At 39.2% G+C, this 14,404-nt stretch overlaps 1 protein-coding gene across 1 annotated transcript in view; it reads left to right on the top strand.

The window, feature by feature from the left end:
* The window catches only part of KCND2 (potassium voltage-gated channel subfamily D member 2), a gene marked incomplete at its 5' end in the record, with an annotated part of 291,466 nt that extends 277,755 nt beyond the window's left edge, over nucleotides 1-13,711 (top strand). The window contains 4 exons of the mRNA XM_080636342.1: nucleotides 5,504-5,602; nucleotides 7,167-7,262; nucleotides 11,261-11,508; nucleotides 13,070-13,711. Coding sequence (XP_080492468.1) covers nucleotides 5,504-5,602; nucleotides 7,167-7,262; nucleotides 11,261-11,508; nucleotides 13,070-13,247 — 621 coding nt within the window. The 3' untranslated portion in view covers nucleotides 13,248-13,711. The remainder of the gene's footprint in view (nucleotides 1-5,503; nucleotides 5,603-7,166; nucleotides 7,263-11,260; nucleotides 11,509-13,069) is intronic.
* Nucleotides 13,712-14,404: the final 693 nt, after the last annotated feature.

Below are 14,404 nucleotides of genomic sequence, written 5' to 3'. Positions count from 1 at the left end.
CCTCATGGCCCTCCTCTGGACTTGTTCCAACAGTTCCATGTCCTTTTTATGTTGAGGACATCAGAACTGCACACAGTACTCCAAGTGAGGTCTCATGAGAGCAGAGTAGAGGGGCAGGATCACCTCCTTTGACCTGCTGGTCATGCTCCTTTTGATGCAGCCCAGGATACAGTTGGCTTTCTGGGCTGCAACCGCACACTGAAGCCAGCTCATGTTCATTTTCTCATCGACCAACACCCCCAAGTCCTTCTCTGCGGGGCTGCTCTAAATCTCTTCTGTGCCCAACCTGTAGCTGTGCCTCGGATTACTCCGACCCAGGTGTAGGACCTTGCACTTGGCATGGTTAAACTTCATCAGGTTGGCATCAGCCCACCTCACAAGTGTGTTGAGGTCCCTCTGGATGCCATCCCTTTCCTCCGGCGTATCAACCGAACCACACAGCTTGGTGTCATCGGCAAACTTGCTGAGGGCGCACTCAATCCCACTGTCCATGTCACCAACAAAGATGTTGAACAAGACCGGTCCCAACACCGATCCCTGAGAGACACCACTCGTTACCGGTCTCCAGCCGGACATTGAGCCATTGACCACAACTCTTTGCGTGCGGCCATCCAGCCAGTTCTTTATCCACCGAGTGGTCCACCCATCAAATTGATGTCTCTCCAATTGAGAGACAAGGATGTCATGTGGGACAGTGTCAAAAATTTGAATAATTTGATAATTTGAATAGGTTATGAAAGCAAGGAACAACTCAACAAATGTATGAACCTTATTTAGTTCCATACCCATTAATGTACAAAGTAAACAGCACTTCCTTCTCTGCTACACACTGACATCCTATAAATTATTGGCAGCTAATCTGAAGTCAGTTATTTGTAACTACTGAAAATCAGAATATCAGAGCATGAAACCTGAGCTTGAATTTTCACTTCAAAACATACAGGATGGGTTTATGAAAGGCCAAACAAAAAGTTATATAAACAACATGACTTGATATTTGGACAGTTCTACCACCCAGCCACTTGTTCACTCCTCCCCAGCAGGGTAGAGGAGGGACTCAGAGGGATAAACATGCAAAAATTCATGGGTGTGGATAAAGACAGTTTAATAGTTTTTTGAAGGGGGGTGATGGATAAGGCCTGAGGGTGTGGGGGGGTAGCAATGGAGGGAGGGGGGACAAGAAAAAAAATAATGCACTAATTGCTCACCTCCAACGAACTGATGCTCAGCCTGTCCCAGAGCAAGGGCAGCCCCTGCCAGCCTCCATCCCCATCCAGTTTTATTGCTGAGCATGACATCATATGGTGTGGAATATCCCTCTGCTCAGCTGGAGTCAGCTTTCCTGGCTGTGTCCCCCCAGCTTCTCACGCACCTTCAGCCTATTCGTCAGGACAGTCTGAGGAGCAGAAAAGGCCTTGATGCTGTGTACTCATTGCTCAGCGATAGCTAAAATACCCCATGTTACCAACACTGTTCTAGTCACAAACCCAAAACATAGTTCCATAGGGCTGGCAAACCTGCCACATGAGGAAAGACGGAAGGAGCTAGTTCTTTTCTCCCTGAAGAAAAGAGAGCTCAATGGAGACTTCATCACAGTATTCCATTACTTAAAGTGTGACTACAAAAAAGATGAGGACTCTCTCTTCACAAGAGGCCACATAAAGAAGACAAGGGGCAATGGGTAGGAGTTGCACGAGGAGAGGTTTCATCTGGACATAAGAACAATTATTCATTGAAACAACAACCCCAGTGAAGTGGCAGAGTCCCCTTTGCAGAAGGTTTTCAAGACGTGGTTAGATGGGGTGCTAGATAATCTTATCTAGGCTCCATTTCCCATAGCATGTTAGACCAGCTGATCTTTCAAGGTTCCTTCCAACCTGTGCGGTTCTATGATTGATTCTATACCAGCTACTATGAGGAAAATTAACTCAGTTCCAGCGAAAACCAGTACACACAGAATGACTGTGAACAAATTCTTATCTTTTAATTCTACAAGATCATTAAAAAAAATAATCACAAGGTAAGTAATTAGCAATTTTTGAGGTTTGACAATAAGATAGTTATGTAGTATAGAGAGCAGCAGAAGAGTGACAGCAGGAACTAAGTACTAAATTACCTAGGCTACCTAGGCTTCTTGCATAGCAAATTGAAGACACACTCTTGCCAAAAATGATTCACAGTACTGCAGTAAGCCCTGCCTTAAGGTGTTCCTGATAAAATCTTTCTCTTAAAACAGCTGGACAGCTGAGGGCATCATGAGTGTTAAAACCTGAATGTTGTAAATACCCTACAGTGCTACATTTGGCACTTATTAAAAGCTTGTGAAATTATTTTTTTATATTTCTAAAATTGACAGAGCTAGCTGTTGTTAAATAACAGTGAATTCCCTTTGTAAGGTTTCTGTAAGTGCAGCCATAGACAAGGACCCACCTCTAAGTTGTAAAATTTGAAGCTAGGAAATAAAAGCCATTCATTCAAAAGCAAAGTTCAGTGCAAATACAAGGAAATCTGATCATCAGTTTCTTCAGGAAGTTTCAGACAAGATTATTGTGGTGGAAAAGAACTGTATTTCACCTACATTGGTTTTGTCCTGGGCAACATAAAAATTACCAAAATCAGAGTCACATTCAATGGCTAACAGGGAAAATCTCACAGCAGTTTGCAGACTAAAGGAGAAAACAGTTGTTCTGTAATCACAGTTTTCCTCATGCCATCAGATCATTTTGGTGTCCTTCATGGGAATTCAGTCCCCAGCGTACAGCCCTTATAAACCTGTTCCTTACATGAGCTTTTACTGATTCCCTGATAGGAAATGTGAGGAGTCACTAGATTACTCGTGCTACAGGCTCTGATATAAATCAGGCAGAAGCACTGAAAAGAAATCTTATCACTTTAACAGATTTGTAAACACCTCCAGCTTCAGGAGAATTTTCTGTAAGCTGAAGTATAAGCATGGAAGTCACAGTATCTGGTTCTTGTCTTGGTAATAGATTTATTTTCTTCTTTTTGGTAAGTGATGTAAATTCAGGACATATGAATGGATCTCAGCTAGAAAGATGTAAGCTATTACTTACTATTCACCTCAGAAAAGCTTTTTAAGATACAATAAATTCATATTTGCAAAGTTATTTGAAAACGTCACATGGGAAGTACAGCTTCATATTGTATGTGTTGTAGCACATCAATATATTAAGATAGTCTGATGAACTGTTATGTTTTATAAATCTTTAATAATTGGTGCTGCACCATAATTATTGCTTCAACCACTGCAAGAGAAAATGAATATGCATGTTAAAGGAAAAGCATAACTAATGCATGTTCATTAAGTCTAATAAATCTCCCTGTATGAAAAGCACACTAAAGAGTACCACAGCTAAAACTTTTGTGCCTGAAATAACTTCTTTATGGGACTCCATGTTGCACCCTGGAAAGGCATCTCTAAAGTGTCTCAAGCTCCTAAGGCTAAACAGTAGTACTAGGAAAGACCTTCAATATATTTATGAACATAACCCAGTGCACACATCCCAACCCATGGATATTCTGTAGCATAGGTAAAGCTCTTCTCTCTGCCTTCACCCATCACCCTGGTGTTGTATCTCAAGAGCTCCATTTTGAAAAGAACCTATTTTCTACCCCCCCCCCCCCCCAAAGGGATTTTTAATTGGTAGCCTTGAGGACTCAGCGCTATTCACATTGGTAGCACTGGATGTGCCACCAAGGAGCCTGTGTGAGCCTGAGGGTTGGAGCATCACACTCTGGATGGCTCACTGCAGCTCGCTGGGCTGCCCAGGGCTGGTCAGTCATGGTCCTCAGTGAAAGACTGGACATTTACCCTCCAGTCCAGCCCCTGGGGACCTGCTCAGGGTGTTGGAGCATGGGGCTGCAGATGTCCTTCCAGTGCTAACAGGAGGAAGGGGAAAGCAGGAACTGACCTGTGCAGAAGCACTGTGCAGGTGACTGGGGCACTTGGCTCCTTACCCCTAGCATAATTAATGCATGAACTGCATTGCTAGAAAGGCTGTGTGCACCGAGGAAGGTGACAAAACAATGTGCTATTCTAAAATACACAGTATATCACAAAATCAGGCCACAGCCTCTCATGTGAGATTTTTGACTCAGTGATGCATACATGCACAACATCATCTTATTTTCTTTTAGAACAGTTAAAAGCTAATAAATACATTACATATAACATCAGCCAGATTCTAGCATGTCTGCTGTTAGCTGTCATGAATTCTTGGCTTGCTGTTGAGAAGATCTGTGAGTTTGAGGCTGTGGGTGCAAAGAAACATGGTGTTGAGCTATTCCTTATAGTCAGTTAATTATTAATCATGCTAGAAAGATCTGGCGCTGCTGTGACCAGGCTGTTTCCCTATTCAGAGATTCTCAGTCATTTCATGGTGATGTTTAATGTCCCAGAAATTGGGGCAAGAGGGGAAGATGTTTCCTCTATTTTCTGAAAATATCAACTGAGTAATTATCAGATATGAAAATCCCAATTAATATATCAAAGTCGTTTTTTTAAGTTCTTCATTGTATCTCTTTCTGTGCTTCAGCAGCCATTCAACTCCAAATGCTGCTCAGCATTTGGCTTTCAGAATCAGAAATTTATCCATGAAGATAAACCCAGACTCTCTCTTAGACATGTAACCAGACACAAAAACTACAGAATCAAGACACCATGCTAGAAATCCCATATAAGCCTCTGTTTTCCACATTACTGGATGAAAGAGTCTTTTCCTCGTTTCCCCCTAATGTTGGTTTCTTGCTTTTGTACAGAAGTAAGTGGATGCTAAGTGTCCTTCTCTCATGAACCACCTTCCACTTCGGAATGAAGGTCACCTTCATGAGCAATGAAGCTCACCTGAGAAATCTCAGCTCTCTCTCAGCAATTTGATCCCTGCAGTGTCTGAAAAATCAGATTATGATAAATGATGACAAGTATTAAGTCAGATTATACCAACAGACATGAAGAGGTAAAAAGACTTTTAAAAGGTCTAGCAAGCATTTAGGACCTTAGCTGGGAGACAGCATAAAAAGCACTACCACATTCTGCTACTCTAAAAACCTGGAAGGTTCTGAGAAACCAGCTCATGGCAGTTGCAATATTATGTTTTTTGAACAATATATTCACCTTTAAAGGAATTTTCCCTGCAGGAGCAGCTGAGATGGATGCCCCTGTTCCTGACCCACAAGGCATAAGGAGTGGCACAGTTGCAGCAATGCAAAGAAAAGGAGGCACTTACATGTTGATCTGTCCAATACCTTCTCCAAAATCATTGTGCTCATTAGGTGATGCATGCAAACAATAAACCTTCTGTCATTTGCATTGTAAATGGGAAGACACTCATGCTTTGCTCCACCTGGGAGACAGATGCAATGCAGCCTTTCCGTCATTATGATATTGATATTCATAAGCAGCTGATTCCAATTAGTGGTTTTAGATAAACAGAATAATGGATATGAGTACAAGTGACACTCTTCCTTTTGTCTGTTTACACAGAAAGCCAGACTTGCTCGAATTCGTGCAGCAAAGAGTGGGAGTGCTAATGCCTACATGCAGAGCAAACGAAATGGCTTACTGAGTAACCAGCTGCAGCAGGTAATGTTCCCACATCCTCCAGCTCCAGAGTAACAGCTTAATGACAGCCCAGCAGTGGCTTATTCTATTTATCACCAGGGCAAGTCAGCTTGTGTCTTTTAGGCAATGTTCTATTTGGAGGTAGATTAAAGAAGGATAGATTGGACAATTACTATTGTTAAAGGAAGCTTATGAGAGTGGATGGCGGGGTATTAAAAGATGAGGGAAATGGCCAGATAGACATGCTGGATTCAAATGTAACCCACATTTTTAGTTAGGAGACCTCATTAAGAAAGTAAAGAGCATTTGCCTCTTAGGAAGTAGGTTAGATTTATTTCATTTGACATTAGACAGGTAGACCCAGGGCCACAAAACCAGGCTTCCTTGTTAGTGAGGGAAAGAGGTAGCTCGGGGCTATTGTTTGCACAGAGAGGCGTTGCAGATTGAAAAGCGTTCCCTGGAAGTACCTATTTTGCTCTAAGGACAATCTTGGTGATTATATCAAATGCATTGAAATACAGTGTTATCTGAAGAAATTCCACCACCACCCCCCCTTACACCTGCTGAGGAAGCCAGGACTGAGCATCAGGCAGCGGCTGGGACTGGAAACCACAGCAACCCATGTTGCTAGAGACAGTCCCTTGGCTGCCTGGAGCTGCACCCAGCTGAGAAAGACTGAAGACACAGAGCTTCTTAATCCCTGACATTTTCTGGTATTCAGGCAATTCCCTGGGGCATACAGGAAGGCTTTCATTCCTCTATGCCCTTTCTGTTCAATATGTGTTAAAATGCCGAGCGCTTTAACCTATAGCCAGAAGAGGAGGAAGTGGCTGTCCATCTGTCCGATCTAGCATTAAGGATGAGCAGTCACAGCCCTTGTTTCCTCTTCTGCTTGAAAGAACTCAAATCTTTGAACTAAAAAGACACCAAACAGTTCAATTGCCATGCAGATTTCAAAAATCCCAAAGTTGAACTGTAATCTTCCCTATTATCCCACTTCATTCGCTATTTAGTTTTTTGCTTTCTAGTGAATAATTATGAAAGCAGTTAATAAACAGTGAATGCTTTCTACTTAATTCTTTATTCTCTGTCAGTAACATCTGCTATATGTTTTCCAAACTCAGCAGATTGGGATCAGTGACATGAATTTTTGTGTACGCAGCAATACCACAAATTCTTTAGTGCTATGAAATGATCCCAGGAGGACAACTCTGTTTAATTTCCTTCAAATGAGGCACATTCCCAGGGAAGAAAAAAAAAAAAAATCTACTGTCACTTAAATTTATGATAATTTTAAGCATTCGTTGATCCAATATTCAAATCTTACATGTTGATTGCATTTGTAAATTGTGTTATTCCATCTATGCATAAAAGACCTAAGTTGGAAATGTTTAAAAGGAGATGCAACGGCAGGAAAGAAAATATTTTGATTAAAAAGCAAATAAGCAAAATTTGGGTTATGCAGTGTAGCTGAAGCATTGCAGTTATATTACTGTGTACAATCCAGATTAGTTCTGATCAAATATTTGTATAACAGCCCACTTGTTCACAAACGAGAATAATACAGATTTCTATGTATCAACAGTCCTCCAATGAAGAAGAACAGGCCTTTGTTAGCAAATCTGGCTCTTCCTTTGAAACACAGCACCACCACCTGCTTCATTGCCTGGAAAAAACTACGGTAAGAAAAGAGATCTGTGTTTTCCTGTGAATTCCAACACCAGCCTAGTTTTGAATGTTTTCAGTTATTTCTTCTAATTAATAAGCCTTTATATGAAAGTAGTTAGCTAGGAAGAAAAGCCATTTTATCTTAAGGCCTTATGTACACTGCATATAAATAACAGAGAGATCCTGGATGAGCGCCTCATCTAGCGTGAAAGATACTGACATCAGTACCTCGTGAGATGACATTAGTATGACCAAGCTGTATGTGTGACCTTCAGTATGTTTTTCATTCATTCCATAATGTTATCATTTGCACTTTTCTGCAGCAGAGTTCATAAAACACAATTTGTAGTCCTCTATATATTCAATACTCACTGCAGACAAAACAAGTTTTCACCTGAGCCAGTGCTGGACTCAGGGAAAGCTGCTGTGCGTTTCCTCTGGTGTCAGTGTGATTCCTGCCAAAGTTATTGTAAAAGAGGATCCCCCAGCAAGTTGTTTTGAAACTTTTAAGTGCTTAATCCAGATGCAGGTGCAAAGCTTCAAAGTCTTTTGGCTTTGGTTTAGACACTGAGATCCCAGTAGAAATCACTGATATAATTCATAACAGCCCAAATATGCTCATCTGGATTTGAAACTCCCCATAAATCAAAAGGACTACTTATTATGTGATCTTTATGCATTTCCCTGCTCAATACCTGGATAATTAGACAGACATTAAGGATAGTAAACTACAGCCGAGTTATGATTCAGTAATAGGTGCCATGTTTACTAAGAGTGTAATTCTGGGCAGATAATGTCACAGCAGTAACTCTAATCATCCTGAATTTTATATTGTTTCCTCCTTATAATTTCCTAGGGAACTGAGAGCATAAATATTAGTTGTATTTAATTTAATCTTTGTAGATTTGGGAATTTCACATAGATCATGCTAAAATTGTCTCCCTATATTTTTATGTTTTTGCGGGGTTATATCGCTATGTAGAATTTACCTTGTATTGTAAGTAAGTTGGTCAACATCCATTAAGCCACCATTTACAAATTTACACCTAGTTTTGTAAGTTTCAGTTGCACGTAAAAATTATATGATTTCTCTTGAAGTTTTCTATACCTAGTGGAACTTTATGCTATTTTGTCTTATCTTTGTAGTCTAATTTTTAGATTTTCATTAAAACACCAGGTAATGCCTCTGAAGAGACTGAAAGTCTTTCCACTCTTTCTCAAAAAAAAAAAAAAAAAAAATAAAATAAAATGTTTTCCCACAATAGATATTGCTAAATTGAAATATGATGCATATATAATTCAATATTCTCCTTTCAATAACATTTCCTTATAAATAAAGTGGCCCAGTTGTTACATCACTTAGATAGTAATATGTCATCTGACAGGTGCTTATGCCTCCTTCATTCTTCCTTTTGAAGTATTGATTTTTATATAATGTGCTGTAGGACAAAACGTCTTGCTTCCTCTTCAGAGTATAATGTGGTTTCTTTGCCAAGATTCAGACTGGGTCCTTCTGGAACATTTTTTGAGACATTTTGTACTAGATCCTGATAATAGCAATCCATCTTAAAAATTGTTCCACAGTTGAACATTGCAAACATATTTTAAAACCCTAGTAGTAGCCACAGGTCTTGTCAAATGCTCACAGAAATCATGGAAAAAAAATCATATTCATTTGGTGGGAGCTGAATTCAGCTGCCAAAACATTTCCTCTAATCATAATGGCGGACTATGCGTAAGGCTTTTCTTTTTCTTCTTTATTTTTTAAACAAAGCTTGGTTTGTTTTTTGTTTTATTTTGTTTGGTTGGTTTGGGTTGGGTTTTTTGTGGTTTTGGTTTTTAATAAGTCTATAAAACGAGTATTATCATATTTCCTAAATTTTCATGGAGTCTACTTTCTTTTTTCCTTGTTTGTTGGATCCTGATACTAGCAATGAGTTATTATGACACTTGAAGGGGTTCCAAGTTATATTCTGCATATCATGCATTCCTAAGATTTAAGTGGGAACTTGAGATTTTGGGCTCTCAACTTGTGGAATCTGGCAAGTTGCTGGTTCATGGTATAACAGCAAGGGTGACATGCATCCTTAGCCTCTCATCAGCCTTTGAAATATCACGTGATTTAAGCATCACTATAGATGACACTAAGAAAAGGCATATTTTTTCTTTCCCCTCACTTTAAAGTCAATAGAATAAGATCTCTTCCACTTAAGAAAGGCAGAGTGAGTAATTTTATGGGATTCTATGAAAATTACATTAATAATGAAAATAATTGCACTGGAGGTTATATTTTACAGGCTACTTTTAGCTAATTAAAGAACAGTTAATTAATAAGTATAATCAAATCTATTAACTTGAGCCATTATATCGTTTCAAAATGTTTCCAATCTCTATTAAAAGTTCACTCAATAAACCTCTTTAATGGACCCTACAAATTGAATTCTTGTTGGTTGTTCCATAAAAGTTTTAGGAAGCACAAAATTACTTTTAATCAGAAAACTAGCAGAGTTCTTGGCAAACATACTGGAAGCCACTGAACATAATCTAAAGCAGATGATTAGGTAATTTTTCTCTCTGAATTTTATGTCCACTGTGCAAGCACATTCAAAAACTTGGTTGTGACTGGCATATACCTTACAGAAATCAATATTCAAGCAAGTTCTTTCTTTCCATATCGCTTGAAATTGGCGTTCTTCAACACCACTCACTTCCACACAAACTGAGTGAAGAACAGAACTGGAAATAACAGTAATATGCCTATAAAAGTATTTCCATTTGTTGCAAACACTTGGCCACCGTTGTTACTCGATTTATTTTGTTCACATATTTTATATCAGCACCATACTGTAATTCTCCCCAAAAAACATCAGCACCTTTCCAATTAGTGCATCATTCTTCAGGGGCAAAAAAATGCAGCAAGCTAACAAATGTGAAGTGAGTGAGATTGAGTGTACAACAATCCAAACCATGCTCCCTAAATCATTCTCCCAATCCATTCCCAGGATATGCAGACTGATTCCAGCAGAAAATGGAAAGATTTTTTTATTTTATTTTTTTTTTTAAAGGAGGCTTTCCCATACTGCACATGAACATATCTTAACCTCTACTTAGTTTGGGCTGCTACTTTAAAATGACTGTAAAAATTCCCCCTTTCTCCCCCTCACTATAAGCAACACCACCATTTCACACTCTTTTGCACACAAAGAAAACGTGGAAATCATGGCTGTGTGTGAAACGCTCCCTAATCAGTTACTGAGCCAATGTAAACCGGCCATTTGCATGAATTTGGATTCAGCTCTAGGACAACCCTATAAAACAACTGTCTATCCTGAGATTAAGCAAAGATTGCATGAAGTACTTCATTTAACTAAATGTTCAGTCTTCTAAACTGCTTTCAATACATCCATCTCCTGTAATTAGGAACTTTTGGATGCTTTTAAATAACCATCTCATCTCCTTTAATCAAAACTTCTGTTTCATGAATCTTTTTCTTTTACATAGATGCAAACCTGAAACCACACTCATATCCTGATTTTTAACATGTAATTCAAAAGGAAGCTTTATAAACTCATTTGGACAATATTTGTGGATTTCATCGTATTATAGTTCAATATAATAAATCTTATTTACTTCCAAATAACATTTAGAGCATTCACATAAGCACCACTTGCATTTTTATTAATAAACATAATCCTCTATTTTATGGCATTTCATAGATTATACAGATATTTATAATACAAGCCACATTATAATCACATGCTATTTTACAAAGTAATTTGGATTAACATTTTCTTACTTAGGGCTCTGAGAGTTTTGTTCCAGCATTTACATCTGTATTGGTATTCATCCCAGGCTAATGTGGGCTAAATACTATAATCAAGAATAAGCTGTCTAACTTCCCAGTTTATTCAGTTGTGTCAATTTAAGTCTTTAAACAATCATGATTAATATGTTCACTTTAATTATCTTCCTGTGTGTTCTTTGTCCTTTGGTTGGATTCCTCTGGGCTAGAACCATGAGTTCGTGGATGAACAAGTCTATGAAGAGAGCTGTATGGAGGTTTCTACAGTCAACAGACCTCCAAGCCACAGCCCCTCTCTCTCATCTCAACAAGGTGTTACCAGCACTTGCTGCTCACGAAGACATAAAAAGACTTACCACATCCCAAACACCAACATCAGTGGCAGCCGCCCAGGCAGCGTACAAGAGCTCAGCACCATCCATATCAGATGTGTGGAAAGGACGCCTCTGTCTAACAGGTACTTCACCTGCATCAGCACACAGAGGGCTGAAGCCCCTTCCTTCATGAAAGAAGGGATGTAGAGGTGATGTGGCCTCCATAGTCAGGCTGTGAGACTAAAGGTGAAAGTCAAATACTCATCCAAAAATGGATACTAGGACTGAAACATCCTGCGCTCAGTTTGCTGCAAGCTTAGTCCAAGATAACAGAATAGTGTTTTTATATCCATATGTGCCCTCCCCATAAACTACCACGTACTATTTGCAGCAAATAACATCCAGTTACCTCAAATGAAATAGAGCATCAAATATTATATGCCATGGAAAAAATTAAAATAGAAAAATGTGTGATTCAGATATACAAGGTGAGCAAGTGGGAAGAGAAAGAAAGGTCTCTTCCTGCTATTTCTACTGTTTTGCTTCAGAAGCATAGGACAAATGAGACTTCCTCACATTTCCACAGAGGAGAGAAATAAAACTGATTTCCAGAGTCGTAAGTATAAAAAAGACTCTTCTAAATTAAAAAAAAAAATGAAATAAGAAAAATGTATTTCCTACTTTAAGGAGTTATTACAAAAGTGAGGAAAGTGCTGGTGAAGTGTTTGTAATCTACTGAATGTCTCTGTACTCTTGTAAATAAACTCTTTGGTTTTCAGATACATCCGAACACCACCTCAGAAAACACAGCAATGGTCTCAGGAGACCCAAAAGTGTTTTCTATTGAACTTAAACATGCTGCCATTTAAAGAAGAGTTTTCAGCAGTAGTTGCCATAGAAATTGTCTTGTTAAGTTACATTCGATAGCTTGCTTTGTATAGTTACAAAGTTTGGCTTCAGTTTCATGATCAACCCAGCAGCTTGCAGCTACTGAAGTTTTTCAGCTGTTATGCGATGAGACCTCCTGGCCAGCAAAAAGCTACAATCTGTTTTAGCTTTTCAGGAAATATTCTGCCCGGATCCAACCTTTCTCTACTAGAGGACTTGCCTGCACCGTACTCCCAGTAACAGCATATGTAAAAACACAAAGCACTAGCTTTGTGCTAAAATACAAGCTAAAAACACAAGCACAAAATGCCATTCTGACCTTGAACCAGTCACTTTTAAAAGGTCCTTATGATGCCGAGGTACTGCAGAAGCACCAAGAACATGTTAAATCAACCTTAATTAGCACATATATCACTGTGCCTTATTATTGAGGATACAGAACATACAAAATGTTCTTAAATATGCATGGCATAGAGGAATCTGTAGGAGACTGGTCCCTCTTTTCTGCATAGCAAGTCATTTGGCTATGCAAAGTTTGCTCAGATACTTCCCCTGTTCAGAAACACTTAGGTGATGGCTGAGAAACTTTTACATGTGCTGAAATGGTAAAGGAAGGGAGAAAGGGGGCCTGTCCATGGACACAGCCCTGGACCACCTGATGCTGGGGACAGGGTGGTGTGGTGGTGTCTCTTTGCACATCTGAGCTCTCTAAACGGGGCAGGATGGAGATGGACATGCTAAGGGAGTGGAATGGGCACAAGAGGTTTGCAGTAACATGGACTTTCTTTCTTCATGGATTTTTGTTTCTTCCTCCAGCCGTTCCAGCTTAAATGCCAAAGTGGAAGAGTGCGTTAAACTAAACTGTGAGCAGCCTTACGTCACTACAGCAATAATTAGCATCCCGACACCTCCAGTCACCACACCTGAAGGAGATGATAGGCCAGAGTCTCCTGAGTACTCGGGAGGAAACATTGTCAGAGTATCTGCTTTATAAAAGAAGGAGTTATTTCTAAACTAGCATAAAGACCACTTGCAAGCTGAGCTCAAGCAGTGAGGAAAGAGAGAGCTGACAAAGACAACGCCCCTTGACGTGTGCGCCAGCGCTGCAGAGCGAGAGGTGTGGGAGAAACACAACACTCTGTGGGTTTCGGTGTCGTAGCGTGTGAACCAAAAGGAGTTTCTTACCCGTTGTCCAAACAAAGGCGCAGTGGAATCTTCTGTGACCATCCTGACTTACTATATGAGCACAATGAAATGTCCCCATTGATGCTTCTTCTTATCATGAGAGCTCTTTTTAGAAAAAAAAAAAAAAGAAAAATAAAAACCACAAAACAAAAATAGAAACAAACCTGTGTTCCTGCCGAATGCAAAACAACGAGAAACATTTTGATAAAGTCTCTCTTTTTTTTTTCCTGTTAATAAACCACAAACTTGATGAGGAACTATCAAAAAATGAAAGAAAAAATGCTCATATGAAATATGTTTGTACTGACTGAAAGAACTGCAACCATAATGCATGCTGAAATTATTTGGAGCTGTGATCTCAGTTTACTTTTGTTGTTTTTCAGATTAGGCATGACAAAATATTACTGTAGAAAGGGGCATTTCTGAGCACTTACAACAAGCTGATTGTTGATGTCCCATGGTAGTTGTACAAATAACTTCCCTTTGAAAAATGCAGCATTTCTTATTCAAACAGTCATTAGTGAACTAAAGGTGTTCAGTTAGTTCAATATTTATTATTGTTTTATCTTGCTTCCTAGGTACTGTTACAACTGCAATAAGTCATTGTACACCTGTTGTATCAGGAATCAGGATTTCTTTTTTTATTTAAGGTGTTTTACACAACTTCATCTACATTATAAACTTCTAATGGCAAACATTTAAATAACCTTACAGCCAAACCGTGCATCACAAATGAGCTATTCAGTCATTGTTCTTTTTGTCCACTGTCCTCTATTTCTGTAACAGTTTGTCACACACTCCAATGTTGCCGTACTGTTTGGGATTTCAAGGCTACTGATGAATCCACACAGTTCTTTTGTCCATAGACATCTTGTCTGCTTCTGTATTTTCAGAACAAACCTCTCGTCCCAGTGTACCGTTACAGCATCAATCATATCTGAATTAAAATTACTATAAAGGTGGTTT

This window comes from Psittacula echo (genome assembly GCF_963264785.1).
Source record: "Psittacula echo genome assembly, chromosome: 1".
In the NCBI taxonomy this organism is placed as follows: Eukaryota; Metazoa; Chordata; class Aves; order Psittaciformes; family Psittacidae; genus Psittacula; species Psittacula echo.
The sequence above is the reverse complement of the archived record's forward strand: the minus strand, read 5'-3'. Positions and strand labels throughout refer to the sequence as shown.